At 32.5% G+C, this 23,698-nt stretch overlaps 1 protein-coding gene across 6 annotated transcripts; it reads left to right on the top strand.

Moving 5' to 3' along the window:
• The first annotated feature begins 157 nt into the window (after nt 1-157).
• On the top strand, nt 158-23,348 carry LOC122518883. Of its 6 annotated transcripts, XM_043638013.1 has the most exons (8): nt 158-234; nt 385-590; nt 3,955-4,036; nt 16,156-16,229; nt 16,323-16,714; nt 17,673-17,974; nt 18,162-18,417; nt 19,230-23,348. In XM_043638013.1, the coding sequence occupies exons 4-8, from the start codon at nt 16,196-16,198 to the stop codon at nt 21,663-21,665; spliced, it is 3,420 nt and encodes a 1,139-aa protein (XP_043493948.1). In that variant the 5' UTR covers nt 158-234; nt 385-590; nt 3,955-4,036; nt 16,156-16,195; the 3' UTR covers nt 21,666-23,348. The 6 variants fall into 6 exon arrangements, with proteins under 6 accessions (XP_043493948.1, XP_043493951.1, XP_043493947.1 ...); XM_043638012.1 differs by lacking the exon at nt 3,955-4,036 and having other exon boundaries at nt 160-232; XM_043638016.1 differs by lacking the exon at nt 3,955-4,036 and having other exon boundaries at nt 16,156-16,714.
• The last annotated feature ends 350 nt before the right edge of the window (nt 23,349-23,698 follow it).

The following is a 23,698-nucleotide window of genomic DNA, read 5'->3' as shown; positions in this document are numbered from 1 at the left end:
TCCAACCTCCTGCCCCACCCCGTCATTATACTCCACCACCCTCCTTCGTCCTCGTCCTTCCTCGTCCGTACTCGCTTCATCCTCTCTCTCTCTCTCTCCCTCTCTCTCTCTCTCACACACTCTCTTTCTGGACTATCCTACGATACGATGCCTGCCTTCAGTCGACACGCGGCGTCCCGACGCGAATCACCCACCACCGATTTTTCTCATATCGAGATTCTCGTCCAACCCAGTGTGTGTTCCTCCTACCTCTATCTGACCGATTTATTTCTCATCTTTTCTTTTATTTTCTTTCACATTTTCTTTTTCGCGTCGATAACCTGACGAGGGATTTAATTATTTTTCATCATCGTTCTTTGGGTATTTTAATTTTTTTTTTTTCAGGGCGAAAGCGAGGCGGGGGGGGGGGTTGGGGTAAATATAAATGAACGAATACGTCGAAGAAAGCAAAGATCATTGTTCGATGATTTTAATGAGATTTCATTTTGATTTCACATGGAACACGAGAGACTGATGATAGTTTTGTATTAATTGTGATTAATTCATGTGACAACGATTTTATACGATGTGCTACGAGTTTTTATTCGATGGTAAGTTAGTTTCGTTAAACGTGTTCTTTTATTTATTTTTTTTTCTTTTGACGAACTTTACCTTCTATTCTCCTGAGATTACATACACTGTGCGTGATGCATTGTTTAAACGAAGGCGTAATATGGTTCTCGTTGTTTCAAGGGACTGCTTATAATATTTTGGTTATGAAAATTTGAAATATATACATTTATATGATACGATTGGATTTTCGTTTTAACAACTTTTCGTTCGTTCATTTTTTCCCCCGTCAGATAGTTTATGTTAAACGAGTTTCATTTAAAAGAGACATTGAAGTTATTAATTAATAAAAAAAAACGTCGACTTAAATGATTGCACATTAGTTCCCGTAGAGGTTTGCTCTTAGACCGACGATTTTGCCTCATTTGGAAATGAAATACAAATATTATACATATGGGAAATTAAAAATTGAAAAACTAGAAATCTTGTTACCAATTTTTTACTCCTCACTCAGCATTGTATTGAAAGATAAAAAAATCTCGCGAACGGTCGTTTGAGCGTTAATAATTTGACGATTTAATCTTGGCGCGTGTATTCTTGTCAACGTTTCGATTAGAAAAATGAAAAAAAAAAAAAAACATCGCACACCTGCCTACGTTATTTTTTCTTTTTTTTTTCTTTTATAAAAGCTCTCACGTTCGCCGACTCTTATTTACAGATTTGTAAAACGATCCCGCATATTACTACCCCTCCCCACTCTTCCGCCTCTTCCTCTTTCTCTTAAAAAACAAAAAAAAAAAATGAGAAAGAAAGTAAGTTAAAGGGAAATAAAAAACAGAGGGGTGGGTTGCATTTGTGGACATACTCGCGCATTGTTTCGTACGATGCAGTGCTTACAATCGCATTTGTCTCTAACCCCCTAACCCCCTCCCCACTTCTACTCCACCTCATCCTCTTCCACCTCCTCCCCCGTCACCGATTTCTTCACACATTCTCCTGTTATTCGTTTCGTTGTATTTCGTCCCCATAGTAACGGGCCGCGTACCTCACAGCAGACAATGCCATGTACTTAGCAAATGTTTCCACCATAGGTAAACGGAACTCTTTCGTAAGAGTATAACAAGAGAGAGAGAGAGGGTTATAGGGTGAATACACGAAAAACTCCAGACAAATAAATACCTGTAGCTCTATTTTACACATGATAAATAAACACTCGTTTAAAGTAAACCTTTTTTTTTGTCTCCCTTCATTTTATATTATTTTCTTTTATCAAGTTTCAAGAAGGCATTTAACATGATCTGACACGATCCATTCGAGTACCGAAGGTTACACTCTGTACACTCCAACCCTCATGTTGGATGATGGAAAAAAATAAAGGAAAATTCATCCGACTGATTAAACTCGAGTTAATTGATTTCACTTGCTTCCTTCCTTCCTTCCTTCCTAGCTTGCTTGTTTGCTTGCTTGTTTGTTTAACTTTATAAGAAGTAACTGCATATCAAAGATCTTTTATTTAAAAAATTTACAGCGAGGTCGAGTTTGAACTAAAATGAAATGACTATTTCACGTTACTCTTATATTTATTTAATGTTCGTTTTTCTTATCTCATCGTAGATATATCAAATTTAATGAACACACGTACGCACGTCGTCAACGAGAAAAGAATTTTCTACCAAAGCTCATATAACGATAAGATCGTTTGTTTTTTTGTTAGATTTCTCTGACTCTCTCTTTACCACCGAGTTCAACCCTCGTGTATGTCCGTTCTAATTAATATTTATGCGACCTTGTTGTCGTTGAATATGCGATAAACCGCACGCTATAAAGCTCCAAACCAATCGACTTCTCTGTTAAACCATGCTGTCGATATTACCACATTACGAACCGTATACGCATCTACATATGCAAACCACGTGTTTTTCTTGATGCAATCTTAAATTTCTCTTTCTCTCTCTCAACTATAAACGACCTCCAGATTGATCTGTCAAACACGATTAACCAGTATTATGAACAAAACGATCGAATTGCGTACCAGAAATGAAAGATAAACAAAGAAAGATAATATTTTAGGGATGCAGAGATAGTATACATTATTTATGGTTAATCTAGACCGGAGGAACATAGCGTTGTTAATTATGGATGCATGTTGTGTTCAAACCACCCCTTAAACGAGTCAGCTCCGACCAACCGACCAGTGGCAATAACATTGAATTTCATCCTCGAACATCGTCACGCTTCGTAGCAAAAATTACCATCTATCTTTCGTGCATTCTACTAGTATCGTAAACAAAATATTTCTATTTTCGCGAAATTCCAGCGAAGTTTTCTAATTGGAAATATAAACAAGAAAAATTATTATTTCATCAAAGTTATCAACCAAGTTTCATTTGATTTGATTTTATTTTAACACGTTTATATCGGCCACCATGTGATTCGATTGAGTTTCTCGCGGGTCACCCAAATCCGATTGTCGATACGCCAGAGAACATATACCGATCGATATAATAATATTTTATCTTCCCCTAAATTTAAATTAAGGGGTTATACGCAGTTAGAATTTTTAAAAAATCGATTGTTTTTTTTTTTTCATTTTCGGAATGTACGTATATTTAAGTATATTATCTGAAAATTTCAAATCGATCCGACAAATATTCTTCACTTCATGTAAGCTGCAAACAACAATTTTTAACTATGTGTAAACGTCTCTTTGAAACTTTCAACGCTTTTTTCTCAAAACGGTATTTTCAAAATCGGTGATCTCGATTTTTCAAAAACGGCTTAACCGATCGGTTTCAAATTTTTACACAATCTTCTTAGATATATTCCTCAGGTATTAAGTATAAGGAATAATTTTTAAAAAATTTATTACTATTTTTTTGTAACAATTTAGAGCAAAACTTTTAGTCAAAAACAAGAACTTCTTTTCAAATAGACGCCATTTTGTCAAAAATCAAAATTTTTATTATTCCTTGGTTTTAATACCTGCATTAATCTATCCTTTAAAAGAATCCACCATATTTTTTAATTTCAATAATCCAAACCGCCAAAATGGAGATCACCGCCAAACGTCTTTTTTTAGAGGACGTTCAGGAAATCATCTACAGGAGCGGTGCAGATTAATATTTTTACATAATCGACGCGCTATTGTATTCTCAAAAGTTGGCTCTATTTGAATTACCATCACTTTAGTTTGAGAAATAAAAACTGTTTCTAGAAAAAATTCATGAAAATACGTTTATTTCGAGCCTCGCAACTGCGTATAACCCCTTAACAAAATGTATAATAATATAATGCGTATATTTTTAGTTGATATTTTCATTTAGTATATTTTTATATTTATATTACAATGCTCATTCTATTAAATTCCTTTTTAAATTCTAATTTAAAATTCTATTTAACTTGAAGAAGAAAAAGAAGAAGAAGAAGAACGTCACCCATATCTGGATGATGGGGCCCCCACGGAGGCATACCCTTAACCCAAATATAAGTGACGAACGTGTTAAAGATAAGACGTTTAATTATAATTTCTTGTGTTTTTTCTTTTATTATTAGCTCATATCGTTTAATATAATCGATAAATAGAAATGTTCGTTGTATGGTTAACATTTTTCAATGTTTTAAGAAGATGAAACGAGTTATATGTTTTATATCTCGTTTTTATGATATTGATATTCTCTCGTAGTACATGCACTTTCCCCCCCATAGAAATTTCCTCGTTTGGTGGATTACAGGAATATAGACCAATACTCTCTTCGTTCGAAACATCGACAATTTTAAAACGAGTTACAAAGTTTCACGATGCACCAGCTGTTACAAATCGATTTTACTTTTCTCTCAGTCTGTAAGTAAAACATTGAAAACATTTTAAATCCAGATAAAACTTATCCTCACTTCGACGAACAATCACTTCATTTATTTTAGTTTTCTCATTATTATTACTATTATTATTAATACTATCGATTCGTCGATATTCGATAATCGTCTTCCAACGAAAAAAAATATAACTTCTGTACGAAAATAATAAAAAGTATACAAGTTTTGTAAAAGTTGGCATTAAACGAGTTTCAGATAAAAGTAATTTTTATCGAACCTTGAAAGGATCTAAACCTTAAGAAGGGTGACAACGTTCGATAGTAACGGAGGGTATTGCTCTACTATAAACCCAGATACTCTTTCTAGCACGTTTCAAACTTATTGTTAGATATTTTCCTTTTTTTATGTGCACGATAAGCAATATTTCATGTCAATGAACGATCATCTTACTTGTCTTTTCTCGTATCGTCAATCTTTTTCTTATTTATTATTTATCTTTACTTGTAGAATTGTTTGTTCTTGAATTTAACATCATATAATTAATTCATTCTTTATTCTCTCTCTCTCTCTCTCTCTCCCTTTCTCGTGTCTTATGTTCTTGATAGGACACTAAGTAGGATTCACTTTGAAATATACTCAAAGCGTTTTCACCTATTCACGATTAATTGTTCAGAAATACGTTGTGATGGGGGTGGCTACTAAATTATAACCGCAAATGCACGTGCCCGAGTGCACCTTCTCTTTATTGACCTCTTCGAGGGTCTTCCGTTTGAATCGATGAATGGAACTACTACCTACGAGAATTACGTGCATCTATATATATATTATATACGCGTATACGTGCATAAATATGCGGTTTGTCAACAAGTAATGGAATCATAAGTCATGGGAAGTTATATTTAGAATATCTCTGTCATAAAATACTATGGAAAGAGAAAATATTGATTTAGAAAAATCATATAAATCACGATCTGTTAACACCCATCATTATCCTCGAAAGAATAATCTCGTTTAACGTAAAAAAATCATATAAGAATTTAAACTCGTTGAAAGTTTAATCTCATTCGTCAACAATTTCAATTCAACGAGTTTATTCAGAGAAAAGATTCGAAAAGGCTTGAAATATATTTTTCCAAAGTATCATCCTACTTTAAATTGAACGTACAAATGCCGCCAAGTTATAATTCCCTCTTGAAAAGAGGATTTTAAGATAATCGGGAAAAAGTGAGAGGTAGAGAGATAGATGAGAGAAAGGGAAAGATTTGGAAAGAAAAGTAAGAACCTAGAAAAATAAGGATACAAAGAAAGAACGAGGAGTAGGAAAAATGTCGATTACATAACTTCGTAGAGAAAATAGACGCAGTGTGCAGGTGCTTCGCAAGACGCCTTTTCCTAATGTTACTTCTTCTTCTTCTTCTTCTTCTTCTTCTCTTTCTCAACGTATCGTCTTGGAACATGTGACAACTTCGGGGAGAAAAAAAATCGTCCGAGTAATTTGATGCTATTTTTCCCCATTTTGTTCCCTTTTTTTTTCTTCTTCTTCGTACCAAGTTTATGCGAACAATTTTGAAGGGAGACAAAAAGTGTACCAAAGAAATATATCATAAAGATAAATGGTCGTTTTAAAAATTATTTTTTAATTTAACTCTTATTGGTAGAATATCGTGTATCATTTTGATATTATGTGGAAACGCACACATTCCCTTTGACAAGTAAGATCACATGACAACGACACGTCAAACGATACCATGTAACGCATTCGTTAAAATGGAAAATGTGGATTTAAAGCTCCGATCACGTTTGTCAAAAGGGATCAGTCGAGTAACGTGTGATTGTCGCTTACATTCGTTCCAGTTGCTTTTTTCTCTCTTTTTTTTTTGTATGTAACAATTTTCACATTAATTCTCTGATCTTTCCAAGAGACAAATTTTTTATTGTTATACTTGTTCTTTAAATTTTATCTCAAATTTAGAAACTTATTGTTACAATTAATCGACATTAATTTTAATCCCGTTATATGATAAATTAAAACAAATAAGTAAAAAATAGGAAGAGAAGAAAATTTTAATGCTAGTACTTTAAATTTTATTAGACAAAAAAATCGCGTGGGAAGTAAAAGAGAGTGAAACATAAATTCTCTTTAATTATTATTAATTAATTCACGCCTTCGTGTTAATCGTTGTTGTTTCTAATCCGGTATCTAGCAGATTAGTATGATGATGGGTGGTATAAACGATCTCGAAATCGACCTATCGATCGTTCAATCCGAATGATATTAGTTTTAACAGAGGTTGTAGGAGAACGTCCGATATACTAGCAACATGAACTCCCACACTCCCCCATAGTGATCCGTCAAGAAAATTTGATTAAATCTTGAATGAAAAGCACTCGTACAAGTCCGTATCTGTAGCAATGGGAGCTAGCTTTTTTTCTTTTCTTTTTATCTTCTCCCTTTTCTTTCTGCTCTCTTTTACATCGAATCGAATTATAACGAATTTCTATAATATTCTATTGAAATTACAACTCGACCCGATTAATTGTATCTTTTCAATAAAAAAAATAGTTGCAATGTGTAAATATTTAGTACGTTGTATTATTGGCGTTAAAAATAAATTCATATATGGATATATTGTCGAAGTAAAAAATGAAAAAAGAAGAAGAAGAAATATCTAAAAGATCCGCAAGAATGAAACGAGGAAGCGTAATCTTTGCTGCTTCCTAAATTTCTCGGAAACTTTACTTACACGAGCAAAATATGAAAACTTTATGAGAAACACGTAATTGATACGTGTACCACATTTATTTTCTATCTTTCTCCGTTTTTTATGTTCATTCTAGATAACATATATATATATATATATATATATATATATAAAAAAAGTAATGAAATTTAATCTTTATTGTAATGTATGGTTAATTTAAACAACGTACGATATTATATGTCTCTTTTATTTATCATACTGTAACCCCAAAAGAAACGTTCGATGAATTACAAACGAAGATAAATTTGTTCTACAACGGGAGAGAAATTTATTTCGTACAAATTTCATTCGAATTAAATAATAAATGTCAAAGGACGTATATGGTACATGCAAATATCATAACTGTGAGATGATACATGTTTCTATTAATTTCTCACATGGTAGATAATTTAATGGATGTGTGGCTGACATGATTAAAAGCTACCAAGTTCATGGGGGATAGCTTTTAAAACCGAGATTGACTTGCTCGTAAAGTTGAAAAGACAATGAAACTGGGAAATTGTGGGCTGTCGGGACAAACGCTATTCTCAATTAAGGGATTCCGTTAAAATTAGAATCTAGAGAGAGAATGAACCCGTTGCTCAATATTTTGCCGAGCCGTACACCCTCGCGTAGCCTCCCATCTACTTCTTGCACCCCCATTCCTCACTCCCTTCTTCTTTCGCTAATTAATTAATCGTTCCTGCCGGTCTACTCGTCTCGCTACTTTTATTGATTTTTATTAGACAACAAAAAATCAACAACAACAATAAACAAACGAAGGGCATTGATCCGCTCGGATGATTTTACGAAATAAGAAACAAAAGAACTCGATCAGAATATTAACTATTCGTTTGGAAAGGGACAACAATTAACGATTGATTAATTTCTAATCTCATCGTTCGTTTATTAAATTCTTCTTTTCAATTTTCGTTCTCTTCTCTTTACACGAATATTCGCGTTTTATCTCGTTTTTCGAACGATAATAAAAATTCGAGACGTGAAATGAAATACTTAACGTTTATTTTGGATCGAAAAGAAAGAAATAAAGATAAAAGTCATTAAAAATCTAATACAAAGGAGAATCCGAATATTAAACAAAATCGAATTTATTTAATCTGATCGATGTCGGTATAGAAAAAAAAATAAAAAAAAAAAAGAAAGATAAATACAAAACCTAATTCGCAACCATGAAAAGTTTATCGTATTCTTCGTTTTTTACTTCTCGTTTTTCTACCGTACAAAGATTTATCTCGTTCGTCTACGTTCAACCCTCGAAAAAGTTGTTTTCGAGCCTTCTCCTCTCGATCTCGAAGAAAAGTAAAAAGAGAAAGTATCTAGGCGTTTGGTCGACATCATACTTCATTACCAAGCTTTGATTTATGCGATAGAAAAGAGGATCTTGCCGTCACTATCCTTGCTCGACCATATTTCACAACTTTTTCCCTTTCATTTTCTTTTTTTTTCTCTCCTTCTTCGATCAAAATAAAATCCATTTTTTTCTGTTATCCAAGTTAGCGATAAAAGAAAGGAAAAGAAAATAAAGAAAGAAAGAAAAAAGTAGACAAAGGTCGTCGTTGAAATGTTCGATAAATTTTCGAATATTTCGAACGTCGATTAATAACAATACAATCGGCTTTATTTTTTTCATATAAATTTATGACAAATATCTAAACTCTTCCGAGAATTTCATATCTTTTGGAAATACCTAAATCGTGAATTCGGGGTGGCTGTCCTTGGCCGATATTTTGGATCCCTTTTCCTCCCTTAAATAAAGACTAGCATACCAATCTTCTTTCTTATTTCTTTCCTTATTTTTTTTTGTTCCTCAACGGCCTGTTCCTTCAGATTATTATTTTGGGTTGTTGTAAAAATAATAAGGGGGAAAGAAAGAAAATTAAATAATATATTTGCCAAATGATTTCATTCCTTTTTAAAAACAAAAGGGGAGAGAGTTTACTCCCCGGCGAATCCAATTTCAGTTATAGAGATAAAAGCATTGCATCCATCTGTTTACAAAATAGACATTATACCAGAGAAGAAATATATTCGGTGTTGTGATACAATCGATAGAAACAGAATATAACGGAGAATGGACGTAAAAAACGAACGGGTGAGTAAGCGATGATGTGAGCAACATTGATAACAATATAAAACTGTAGGAAAATTCGAAGCTTCGAATAAATATTATAGAATTAATGCAAGTTGAAGACATTGGATTTACATAGTTACTTTCGAAAACTAGTCAAAGTAATGCACGTTATTCGATGCATTAATATTCATTGGGTTCTCATTTTATCACGCATTATACGTTAGGTAAAATAAGGAAAAAGGAAAAAAAAAGCGAGGCAAATAAAGAGAAATTGAATTTTTAAAACAATGAAAATATTATCAAACTTACGTAATCTACCTTTATCGATTAGGAAACTTCGCCATCCGATTTTTTGTTATTAGATATACAAATGAGAATAATAATTTAATGTTAGATGAATGTTCGGACGATAATAATATAATGAAAAGAAAAATGATATATGTAAACGTACCTACCGTCCATTTATAGAAATGGGTGGTATTATTTCAACCGGGTTGTATCCAGGTCAATTAAACAAATATCGCATCAGATTTATATACGTGAAAGAGCTCGTTGCAAATAATCTGGAGTTCGTTATGTTCACATTCTTGCTGTTACTGTTGCTGTTGCTGCTATACTGCTGCTTTTCGAGCAAACTTTAGCATTTTTTTTTTTTCCATAAACACCATATGTGTCAGAACTAAATTGGATGCTATCCGTGAGTTCGATACGTTTGATTATTTGCACGATTAGGATTATCCCTTTAATAGTTATTTTGTTTCTGCTCAATTTGTATCCTACCTTTAACTAATCTTTCAATTTCATATTTACAAAAACATTTTATTGCGATCTCGTAAGTAAAGAAAAAAAAATAAAATAAAATAAAAAAATAAAGGAGAAATGTCGAGTGACGAAAATAAAAAAGTAAAATTCGTTCTGACGAAAGGATAGAATAGTAAACTTGCCTTTTTTATATTGTCCGATATTCAAACGCCACACCCAATCCCGACGCAGAATGTAAATCGTATTGATCTAGGAACGAACAGACTAAAGTATCGCAGTTTAAGAGTATTTTACGCTTTATATTGCCAACTGAAGAATAAGAATGAACGAACAGCAAACAGGCCTCGACGAGTTCGGTCGCGCGAACTTTCCGACAAATTACTATCGATCAATACAAAAAATGGAAGAAAGATGAAACAATATTACGGGACCAAATAAAGGAGGCAAAAATGTATTTATGCGAAAGACAAAAAAAGGAAAAAAATAAACAAAGAAAAAGAAAGCAGATGTTCGGCATACGATTTGGTACTAAGCCAAATAGTTGGCATTCCTAGCAAGGGTTCGAACGTTCCGTGCAATTTTATAAACGCGACCTTGTACTTTTATCCGAAAGGAAAATTCTTATTCTCTTGATCGTGATTGATAATTATTAAATTCTTTTGGAAAATATGTGCAAACATTTTTGTTTCTTTATTTCCTTTTTTTCTATACGAATTTCACCAGTTAACCCCCCCCTGATTGTTTAATATATTTCTTACACAATATTATAAATTGTAGATATATAATATTGAAACTATTAGTGTACTTATTTATTGTGATCATTTAAATAACAAAATAAAATAAAAAATATTTTCGTATACATGTGCGAAGTAGAAAACATTTAAAAAGAAAAAAAAATTAAAAAGAAAAGTATGTAATGAAAGAAAAATCTTTTTTCAATATCACTCACTCGCAAGAAGGATAACACACGCGTTCGCATTAATTGAAAATTAGTCGAAGGTTACTAGTCGTCGATTATCGATCGTGATCATCGTGTCGAGGCTTAACACCCTCCTCAATCCCAGGGAAGTAATCGAGTTTGAATGGATATATCACGATGAGAAAATTTAACGTTCGTCTCATGACTGGCAATGATTAAGTCGATCGATCCACCACCACTCATGCTTTTACGCCCACCGATAGAAGCTCGGAACTCTATTTACCAGAAAAAAGATAAAAAAAAAGAAACACTCTCTATTTGAAGCTTAGAACCTTTAACACTGAACTTTTACCGATCAAATGACCGATTTTAACATTTTTTAATTAAAATTCTCTAATCTTTTTTTATTATTCTTCATTTTACTTTATAATTATCATTATTATATTACAATATATTATTTATTATTTAAGATAATAGTTTATAAATGAATTAACATACTAATTCAATTTCAAGATGGATTATCAAATTCTTGATAAATGAAGTATTAAAAAGATGACGTATTCGCAAGGACATAAAAATAAGAAAAGAGACCTCTTAGGAATCCTTGATCTTACATTATCGAAAAATCGTATTAATAGTCTTGGCAAAGTTAAAAGCATTATTCGAAACTCCTTTCTCGTGAAATCAACGACGCGTGGGAAAAAACAGGAGTTGTGACCGTGACCGATGTAGAAGGCGCCGAAGTCGGAACCAGAATTCGAGCCAAAGCCGAGATGATGTTGAGTACAAGTGCAGGGTCAAAGCAAAGAAAATAAAATCAAATCAAACAGAGAAAGTAGAAATGAACAAAGAGACGACAAAAAAAAGAGATAAACCAGACAAATGGATAACAATTATTTTTCATATCCTTCCTATTTTAATTAATACACAGCGTTAGATCGTTTATTAATTATAATAATAATCATCGTCAAATAATAAAAAGTCAATCGTGACGAAAAGTATGAAGAAAAAGAAGTTAAAAAAATTCACTAACGATAAATGGACATCATTTTAATATTCTTTTTATAAAGAATAATTAATTCTCAACGTGCATATGCAAATTGTACAAATACATCTTTTATAAAACGACATAAAATATGAAAACAAAAAAGAGGAGGAATTCAAGGGGAATATTTAATTAAACTTCTAAATATAATCGTTAATAGAATTTATCTTCGTTCATTCTCTTTTTTTTTTATCAATATTTAAATCATTCCTAGATATCATAATTAAATATTTTAACAAAAGTAAAAACAAAAGCAACGAAGATAAAAAGAACGACGGAACTTACTGTGTGTATACCTTGAAGTGAAATCAATATTTTGCGTAGCAAAAAGGTTCAATGCACGCAAGAGAACCCTTAAATATACCCTCAAGGTACCGCCAATGCGGGTATGATCTTTATCGACCTAGAAAAAAAGAGAAAGAAAATAAAGAAGAAGCAAAGCATCGTGTCCCGCATCTGTTCAATGAGTGAACATATTTGTTATAGGTGTTATCGAGTAACTATACTAATATATCTACTTATATTTCATTTTTATTTTAACATTATGAGAATATTCTTAAAAAATAAAACAAGGAAATCCTTAAATCGGCATATCTTTTTTTATTGAAGTTTTTATTTTCCAGTCTTTTATCAATTGGAAAAACAAAGATGAACGTACTATGGCTAAGCGATACTTAAAACAATGAGAATAGAAAAAGTCAACAAGTCGACAAGCTCATTTTCTTATTACGAAGTTTATAAAACACTCTCTAAAGCTTCTTTTCTCTGTTCTAATAAAGGAAGTTGCCAGCCTAAAGAGTCGTTTAAACGAGACTCAAACGCTATATAAGTAGATACACACCCACGCTCAAGCACACATACACATACAAATATCTGATAGAAGGAAGACACATTCGAAACATTTGACCATTTTAGGTCAATGATGGCGAAACTGAAATTCCTTGGGAAATACCGGAAAGATCAATATCTACGAATGTGTGTTGGGTTTAATTAATGTTTCACGTGTCAGAAACTACGACCTTAACAAATAAGTTAAACTTTATTGATTCCATCGAGAAACACCGTCGTCTTCTCAATTAATTGTATCGTTCATTAATTTCCAGAGCGTATAGTTAACGCTTATTATTCAAAGGTTTGAAAACAGAATTGGAATGATTATCGACATATTCGTTATCGTATTTTAACCCTTAATATACATTTTTTGTTTCATTATTCGTCAAATTGTATTTATTTTTGTAGATAAAATGTAGATACGAATTCGAAAGGTTTAAATATCAATTTGACGAATTAAAAAAGAAATGTTATCGTTCATTTATTCTGAAACCTTTTTTAGTTGACGTTCATTACTTACCCAAAAACAAAGAACGAATGATTATCGAGTTATACTCGTTAGCATACTTTAAAATACGAATTTTTATTTCGAGTTTCTCTTGATTTTTTCTTTTTTTAATCGTTATTCTCTTCCTTTTTTTTTTTTTGTAAAATGCTCGATATAGTAGAATTTATTGACACATCGTCAGAAAAATATTATATCCACGGATTGAAAGAGGTATCTTTCTCGATATTTCACGATAAGAATTCCAATTCCATTTCATGGTTCAATAGAACACACGCACATGCTTCGACAAATCTATCGATCGAAATTCGAACAATTTCATGCCTACTTTTTTTTATCATACGAAAAAACAAAAATAAACCTTTTACCACATCGGTATTTAACAAAATTCGATATAAAAATACGGATACGTCGTTAAAAAGTTTTTTCATGAAATATTATTCATAGGTAGGAAGGACGCGGTTGAATTGTTATTTTAAAAATAATCAGAGAATAAAAAAAATAATAAGAAAAATTGAACCGAACGATAACTCCGGATTTGATTTTTTTGTCCGTGAAAGAAATAATTTGCAAATATTTTTCTTGAAAATTCCATTTTCCAGTTTCCCCCCTCCCTCTCGGATGAATTATTATCTCTCAATTTGGATCGGGAACGAGAATTGAAATTTAAAAAATTCATTTTACGAAGAAATGATTTGAAAATACGAGTAAAATAATAAATCGAAAACAACGGAAAATATATTAAATGTAAATCTGACATTTCATTAAAATTTAATATTCATTAGCATTTTCGTTTATCTTATTGTAAAAACAAGACGAGATATTAAACGTACATGATAGATGATAGATCTATAGAAATGAATTCATTGTCTTAAATAAATACATAAAATTATTGACAAAAAAATATTTCTTTAAATAGTTCAGCTTTAATAATAACGTTGCAATTTTTCTACGTGCGTGCATACATGTAATATATGAGATGCAACTAGCGAAGGACGACTTTTTATGAGTTATTTTCGAACACAGTTATTAAACGTCAAACTGTCGATTCTTAAGAGAAAGAGCATCATTGACGAGTCATCGATAATAGACGACTAGCTATTAAATAATTTATAAAGTTCAGTTAACCGAGAAATTCGATCGAGGTTTTCTACTCTACGTTCGAACTTTATAAGATCGTATAATCGTTTCAAACTTTCCACGATGAGCTCTAGAGGAAGTAGTTTTTTAAATTATAGAAAAAACCAATTATTCACTATCGAAACTATCGTTATCGGTCGATGACAAATTTTTACGCGTTTCCTAAAACTCGACAAAAATATTTTTACACAAATGTCCGTGAGAAGAAAATAATGTGAAAATATTTGTAAAAAGATTCTAAAGAAAAAAAATTTATAATAAAAATTATTAAACGAGTTACATCAAATTAATAATAATTTGAATACTTCGATTTACTCTGGAAAAATGTTTTATCACAAACGTTCGTAAGTTTTTGTAAGTAAAAAATAATGTTAAATTATTTCTACGAAGTTGTGGAAAATAAAACTATACTAAAAATGTTCATGCATGTTATACTAAATAAAGCAACAATTTTGATACTTCACGTTGCTTTACTATAGCACTAGTAATATGTATGAATTCGCTTTGCAAGTCTTTGGTTATGCATAAACTCTCTCAGAAATGCTTAACAATATATACGAAAGGTACTTCATTATAATGAAAATATACTTTAATATTTATAGAGTGAAAATCATAATTTATCTACACCCTAAAGCATCTCTCTCTTCTCTTTTCATGCAACGTTAATACATTCCGTAAAATTTTAATAAAATAACATTACTTAAGTTATATTTTCTTTATTATAATTGTTTGTATTCAAGTGATAAGTATTTCGATAAAGAAAACAGTATGGCAAACATTGAAACGGTTCTTGCAATCGTGAAAGAAAAAAGAAAGAAAGAAATGATCTTCCCCTGTTAGTGATAGCACGCAAATAATAATCTACATAAAAAGGAAAAAACGGAAAGTGAACTGCCCTTAACTTAATTGCATTCGGCGTGGCAAATAAATAGAAAATGGTTTTGCAAGAAGATGGTCGGTTAATGAAAACCAGAAAACTCACGTTTTCTACTGGAGCCATCCCACCTGCACAAATTAATTAAATGTTTTCAGAAGATTTACGAATGAAGAAAGAGGTGGTAGCAATAGTAGTAGTAGGTGTAGGCAATAAACGTTGGTGGTTTCCAAGAGTGCATAAGCATGATTTTAATAGCTTTCAAATTCAAACCATCTCGAAAAATAATGTTAACGGTACACTGCATGGGTTCGGATGCATTCAAATACAATCGAATTGCAAATATGAGATAATAGCATGGACTTGATTTTCCTGCACATGAATTTCAACAAGTGCGATGTATATATTCACGATTATCCTTCCCTTTCGACAAACTCCGAATGCTTCCAAACAAGTGATAGCACTTTGTGCTTTATCACGTCAAACTCGCCCGCAAATATGCGAGTATTATTACCTATTTTTATTTAGATTTATTATTTAGATATATATGTATACCGAAAAGAGATGATAACTTCCAATTAAATTCTCATTTAATCAATTATCTTATTATTAATCGCGCGTATATTTCATATATTTGTATATTTCTACACGATTTATTTTGATTATTTATATTATATTATAAATTCGTTTAATCTTAATTTAATATTTGCATATATGTATTTTAAGTAGTACAAGTCGAGGCATCAGTGATGCGTGATCAGACATTTTGAGTAATTTTCGCGATATATCAATAAATTAAATGTATACCTTTTTATCTAAGAAAAAAAATAATTCCTGTTTAATTAATTAAGATCGACTTAAAAATCAATCAATTATATTTTCAGAAAGGAAGATCAATCATCTGGGACAGGGGATAAAAAAGGCATGGTTCCTGCGAGAAATATTTTAGTAGGGTGGAGTAAGTTGATCCTTTCATCGATTCAGGAATTTTCATTGGTAACGACATGGCGTCATACGGAAGAGACATTTACGAACCCAATTTGACTTGAAGGATACGTGGGCGAAAGAAAAGAAGGACGAGACGGAAGGCTAACAAACTCAAACGAAAATACAAACACATATATACGAGCATTGTACGTAGACACAAAAAATACAAGGACTCATTGTCTCAAAGGAATGACAATGTCAGGGATCGCTACGGAGTCGTTAGCTAGCACAATTGCCGATGAATTGACGACCACCCTTAAACCAACAGTGACCAGAATCGATACAAGACTGGACATCAGTCCAATCTCGGTTGTACTAGCAGTCTCAATAGTTTGCATCCTATCTCCGATAACCGTAACAGGAAACTCGATCATTTTAGCAGCCTTCTATAGATACAAGAGACTTAGAACGGCCTCCAACTGTCTTCTCGTATCATTGGCCATCAGTGATTTTGGGGTAAGACCATTCATTGATTTTCGATGCATTGATCGTCGATGAAAGACATTCACGATACAGTACACACAATATGTTCAAATAAAAATACTTTTCAATTTGGACAAATGCATATATGTATAGAGGAAGAGAAAGGGTGTTCGTTAATTTAGATATGTATTGGCTGATCTATCTTCTGCAGGCTATGACGTCAATGAACGGATCTTATGAAGCATGAATACAAATGGTTGAACACTAATTCGTGGAAAATAACAATCAATAAATTCGACGCACTAATTCGACGTAGTAATTCGACTAACACATCTAGTAGAACTGCTACATACTAATAGGAAATATAGAGATTATACTAGCTTGTATATAGAATTTATATGTGCCTTTGACGAGTCAAAAACTAATTAAATCCTTTCCATTATTCAAAGATTAAATAAAATCAAATCAGTAATTTAATGATAATTCCTGGAAACATTTTCTACGACTTGGCTATTCTTTAATCTATTGAAAAAATAATTACTCGATTAGAAATTCATACGAGGATTAGTTGAAAAGTTTTGAACCTGACATGGAAACCATTCTTTCGGTCGAACTAACTTTTATATAAAATAAAATGAAAGTAATTTTTGTTGAGATTCAAAATTTGCTAATTCCACTAACGTATATGACCGGTAATTATAATAAGCCAAGTTAACAAAATTGAAATTATTTCTAGTAAAAATAATTTTAATATAAAATAAATAAAGTTTGTGTAATTTTTTCATTGAATTCATTGCAATAATTAACGTCATATATATGAGAAGATAGTAATAACGAGTGTTAAGTGTTATCAAAGTATTGAATGATTGAATATTTTCTTCAATAAATTTTCCCATGAAAATAGAATTTCATCGACGATCAAAGCCATTACCATCTAACATGTAACAAATAAAAAAACCTGATTTCAAATCGATATTCGTTTTTGATAAAGGTCGGAGTATTCATGCCGTTTGGTATGCAGTTAGAACTTTCTGGCCTGCCAGAAAATGGTACATCGACACTTTGCATCATCCCGTATTGCATCGTGATCGCACTTTGTAGCGTAAGCGTGCTGGTTACTGTGGCAATAGCTGTTGATCGTTTGACATCATTGGCACAACCATTGAGATACAAGAACATCATCACTCACAGCAACATCGAAAAGTTTATCGCAATATTTTGGATTTATGCAATCTGCGTTGGACTATCACCGTTGATCTACACACAAATCATGGGACTAACTCAAACCCATAGGTAAAATTATTAATAATAATTGAATATTTAATTAATTTCAAAAGAGAAAACAACATTTTCTTATTGTCACTCAAAGATTGGTAATGAAATCTACATTCGATATCCCTAATATGTTCCTAAACGAAATATAGAAGACAAGTGTGTGTGAGAAAATGAGAAAGAGAAATTAATTTATTTTACATCGTAGCGGAGGTTGTAGATTCAGAGCAGCTGTTTTGCCACCTGTAAGGATTTTCCTGGTTATAGTTGTTTGGGCTCCAAGTGCCCTTGTACTTCTGGGTTGCTATATGTACGTCTACTTGGTAGCACGCGCTCATGCACGTGCCATTTATACGGTAGAATTATCATTCCGACATCAAACGCAAACTTTACCTCTACCACGATATGGTCAAATCTTGGCTGTAACCGTTGGAACTTTTTTCCTCCTTTGGCTTCCATTCCAAGTAAGTAAATATTTTATTAATGTTCATAAATATTCATTCCTTATCTTTCGGTATATATAATCGTCTTTTATAACCAATAGAAATTATTCTGAATTTAATTAAATTTAATCTATGTTTACATCCGTTGATGTAAAATATCTGAAATATTTGTGGAAAGATTTTGATTGGATTAAAATGTGTATGTATATATGTACGTATATTTTATTTTGTATCGTCGATGTGTAGAATAAAAAGGGGAGTAAATACGAGGGCAACGTACGCGATATCTATTGAAGCAAAATCAACTCTTCTGTCAACGACCGCAAAAGAAATTCATGCGGAATAGACGCGCATCTCTTAAAAGCAGAACGAAACAAAGTTAGCTACTCCCCCAAAATACTACAGAAGTAATATTGTATTTTGTTAGATTTTTCTATAGAACGGCAACGACAACGACGACGACGACGACGACGACGATGACGAAAGAAGGAAGGAAAAAAAAATTATGCTTTATGCAGCGAATTTCCATACATATTTCTAACACTGCTTCAAAGTAATTCTATTTAGGAATTTTCTTGAAAGCTTCTTTTTTTTCAAATTCAATAAAATATTCTTTTCTTCAGTTTCCTTTTGATTTTTTTATTCTCTGAAAACTATTCTCACACGATTGGAATTTATTTTATTGGAAAATAAACGAAATAACAATGAATTCATAAGATGTAGATATATTTTATTCAACGATAATGCTAAACCAAAAATATATGAGAGTCAATTTTGATGAAAAATAAATTTGTCCGCAAAATATTTCGAGAATTTGATATTTACCGTTTCAGATGTGCATGCTGCTCGATATCTTCTACGAGACGAATTTCCTTTCGGAGTGGACGGTCATATGGTTTGGTTTGCTAATTCTCGCACATAGCGGTGCAAATCCCTGGATTTATGCCTTTCATCACGGTGAGATGCGAATAGCGGCAGGAAAAATAGCTGAGGACTTAGTCGCTTTATTCGGCGTTACACCCAGTCGATATGGCGGATGTTCACCCGCTCGACGTGTCTCGAATGCAAATCTCGAATTGGCCGAGGTGAACAACATCAACGACATTAGAAGACAACACGTCGAAAATTGTTTTGCAGCTAAACCGCATATTAACAGCACACTTTATTCGAGCAAACGTTGTTTGGAAATGTCGGGAAGGCAGTCAGATATTTCACCGGAAAGAAATGAAACCGACCTAAGTTCGTCCTCGAAATGTTATCCCAATGAAATTGTCGAGGAGGATATTGAGGATTTAAAAAAAATGTTAGATCCGAAATATATCATCGATCGGAATCACGTTATCGATTCTAATCATAACATCGATAAGATTAAAAATCTCAAATACCTGCTAGACCCAACGTTTGGTAAGATAAGACATTTGAGACGTCTCAATCGTAAGAGACTGTTGAGCAAAAATTTTTCGAAAAAATGGTCCGAACCTAAATTCATATCCTATCAAAATCTTAATTCCGATTGTAGCAGTAATAGAAAATTCTTTCGGTCGAGTGCAATGTCAGATCCGTTATTGAACGCGAACAATCCGGTTGCCGATTGTCAATCAAAGCACTTTGACGGGACGCTCGATGTCAATGAAAGGACTGCAACGATGAAGGATATGGATATGGATAAACGTGGAAATTCTAATCTATCATCGATGTCCTATCCGAATATAAAGACAGCCAGTGGTATTACATCGGAAGTTAACTTGAGAATATTCCCCGCACATAGGAACAAGTCGGAGGTCGCTCACAGATATTCTGTTCAGAATTTAAATGAGAACAAATTGGATGGACGTAACGTCGACCAAAATCGATCGAAACATCAACAAACGGAAAACCAAACGAGAAAAAACTTTTATCCGCGAATTCGAACCCGACCACGACTCGGTCTCATCGATAACGTAGACATAAGTATTCACAACAGTTACTCGTCCCTACCAACAACTGATAATTTGGTTAAACGTAGTTTGTTAGGAAGTCCAAATTGTAAATTATCTTCGAACAGTATCAATGTTAACGGCAACAAACAGCCAACGTTAATTTGTCTCGAGCCAAAATACGTCGTCCACACGGCACCGTCCACTTTATCGTCGAGCATATCAAAGAACATACGACATGAGACAGACTTATCAGCATCCTATCGATTATCTCAACCTCGAATAAACATAGAACTGAAACACTCCGAATCGGTCAACCGAATTGAGCGAAAAATCGATAAAGCATTTTCGCGGTATCCAAATGTTATAGAAGGATTAACGATTCCTATAATACACTCGGAACCACCGAGTCCTTTGGAATCAGTTCCTTTATCCTCTTTGCAAGAGGAGGATTCGAAGAATTTAAATCATTTCGAAAGCTTACCGAGAAATAACATCGAACTCGAATCGAATCATAGAAAAAGTCCAATACGACATTCGGATCCCACGTTACCTTCTATATTATTGAACATAGAAGACTTCAGCGAACCCTCCGAATCAATTAATCTTCCAAACAAAGACATGTCAACAATAGAACCGAAAGAACCGATACAATTGTTCGAAGCGTTATTACGAAATTTAGAAAAATCCCGAGATAATAAATTAGCCGAGCCGATATTCGGTGAACACGATTCGACGAGATTCAACTCGAGACGACCGTCCGATTCTAAATGGTCGGAATCGTCGAAAAGTCAAGAAATTTTAACATCCGCAAACGAACACCAAGCCTTTCCTTCCTCTTACTCGGTTAACGACTTTCAAACTTGCAACAGTGGTAGCGATTTGAACGACCTGACATCTTTAGACCCGTTTATATGTCCGGAACCATTGACCTCGTCTTTACGGGAATCTTTTTTCGATGCACCTTCGGTACCTGACTCTGATATTTTCACGTCTTTCGAGGAAAACGACTTGGCTGATTTTTCACCGGAAACTAATCTAACCCAAACCGATTTACCTCCAGTCTACAATTCCGTTTCCGCAATTAATTTAAAGAGTTCTTCGATCCTGAACGAACAAAGCAAATCAACCGAGTCCGTATTTCGTAACAATTATACTGAAAACAATGGCACGAATTTACTATCAGAACTATCGCCATTGGTTCATCCTGTCAAAATTCGAATGCGACCTTACAAGGACCCGAAAAAACTTATTCGTTTGGCGCCATTAGCTGTACCAACTCCTACCGATATTTCAACACCAACTTTTGACCTTATCATGGAAAATAAAACTGACGGGGCAGTACTGGTTTAAGCCTAAATCATTAAAATCATGGCTATAACTCACACTTTGTACTTTTACGAATGTATGTATGTATGTCGATTGGAATACATTCATTTGAAATAAAATAGGCATTCGTAAGCAAGTTAAACTGAGGGCCTTGGATAGCTCAAAAATTAGAGTAATTGCCCGAAAAGCTCCAGTCCCAACGGCCCAATTATTCTCACGAATCCTACATTTATGTACACGTATTTTAACCAAAGAGAATAAATAAAAATGGTAATGTAATTAAATTAGAAAGATGGATACTGTGATATAGTAAGATTTGAGTTTGTAGTCAAACTCTCAGAGGTTTTTGCGTGGATGATGAAAATCAGAGGATTAACAAGATATCAAAGAAATTATCGGATAACTCGATGAAATTGCGTCTCGGATTAACAATAAACTATGAAATTTTCTTCAACTTTAAACAAATAATATAGAAACGAGGAAAAATAGAGTTACCTCTAATTGGATAATAATAAATACACGTATTAATATTATTATTATCATTATTATTATTATTATTATTATTATTATTGTAAGTAGTAAGAAATATTATGACATAAGGATAGCTTTGTTAAGTATAGCACAATTACCGTGCCAAGCGAGTGAAAGAAGAGGTGTATCTCATTTTAACTCTGCACTTGATTACTATGGTAATTACCGTTTGTGTACCTGAACGAAATCGATAAAGATTCGACAAAAAAAAAACAGAAAGAAAAGGCTTAATGACGAAGAAAACATTTGTAAGTAAGATACTAATAAATGAAAATAAAAAAGAAACCATAGCGACGTACGAAAGTGTTTTAGTAATAGAATTCAAATAACGAAAATAAAAAATTTTAAAAAAGAACTTTAAACACCGACAAATGAAAATTAGATATTAAACTATCCAAAGTTACGAATATAATAATTGTCGTTTCGAAAGAAAAATTATTTTAACGATAATTAACAATACTTTTAACGACAAAGTGTCCGCGTTTTTCTTTCGAACGGGCTAATTGAAATTTGCGTTACTGTTATAAATAGATAGAATTATTCATTAATTAATATGAAATAAAAATAATACCAAAAGTTTAGACTTCCGACGAAATCAATGGGAACATTCTTTAAAAACGATGGAAGAAATGCAATGTACCTTAAACACACGTAGACGAACAATATTAGAATTAGCAAGGGATGCAAGGACCAAACAATTAAATATATACATACACACATATATATATATATATATTATATTTTTAAATAATACTTATATTATATTTTCTCTCATTCATTGCGAATCTTTACGATACGGCTTCAAATATTCTAATCAAAGATCTTCATAATCCGTTTGTTTTGTATGCATTAGCATACCTAAAAAGAGTGACTCGGTGTTACTGTAAATTTTTACTCAAGCTTAATTCTCTATTAAGAAATAAATTACGAAGATTAACAAGTTACTATCTTCTTCTATTCCATTTTACATTTGAGTCGAAAATTAAATTTCATAAAATACGCATCCGAGTTGTGTCTTTGCGGATGATATAAAGAAACTTCGGAAGGTAAAAGAAATAAAAAATAAACAACAAATTTTCTCTTAAGACGTAATAACTAACTGCTGTGTTGCTTAAGGTACTTGTAATTCAGTACTTATATACAAGTATAGGTACTCAATAAAACTTTCCAAAGAGACAAGTGTAGGTACTTCATTTTGCATAGACACCTACATTATTAAAATCCCTCGAGTACTTTTATCTTAACGAATAAATTCATATTACGATATTAGAATTTTTGTTTCTTAAAAATCCTCATTTAATTAATCATTTTTCTCTGAACAATGACACCAACCGAATACACGATTAAGAAACTTTGATCTATCGCCTATGTCTTCCATCTAATGTTATTCAATACATTATAATAATAAGTTACTTCGAATAATATTATTCTGAAAATGGGAATGGTTATTAACAAAAGTGTTGTAATAAAATATCTGCATTGTGGTACTGGTAAAAGTAAATACTATTCGAGAATCATTTCCAGAG

Source organism: Polistes fuscatus, unplaced genomic scaffold (assembly GCF_010416935.1).
Source record: "Polistes fuscatus isolate 324 unplaced genomic scaffold, CU_Pfus_HIC Scaffold27, whole genome shotgun sequence".
NCBI lineage: Eukaryota > Metazoa > Arthropoda > Insecta > Hymenoptera > Vespidae > Polistes > Polistes fuscatus.
The sequence above is the reverse complement of the archived record's forward strand: the minus strand, read 5'-3'. Positions and strand labels throughout refer to the sequence as shown.

Coding starts and splice junctions, on each gene's coding strand:
- LOC122518883 (XM_043638011.1), top strand. CDS start 4,209: ATGATATTGATATTCTCTCGTAGTACATGCACTTTCCCCCCCATAGAA. Junction 16,230..16,322: donor AAATATTTTAGTAGGGTGGA/GTAAGTTGATCC, acceptor TTTGACTTGAAG/GATACGTGGGCGAAAGAAAA. Junction 18,418..19,229: donor TCCTTTGGCTTCCATTCCAA/GTAAGTAAATAT, acceptor TTACCGTTTCAG/ATGTGCATGCTGCTCGATAT.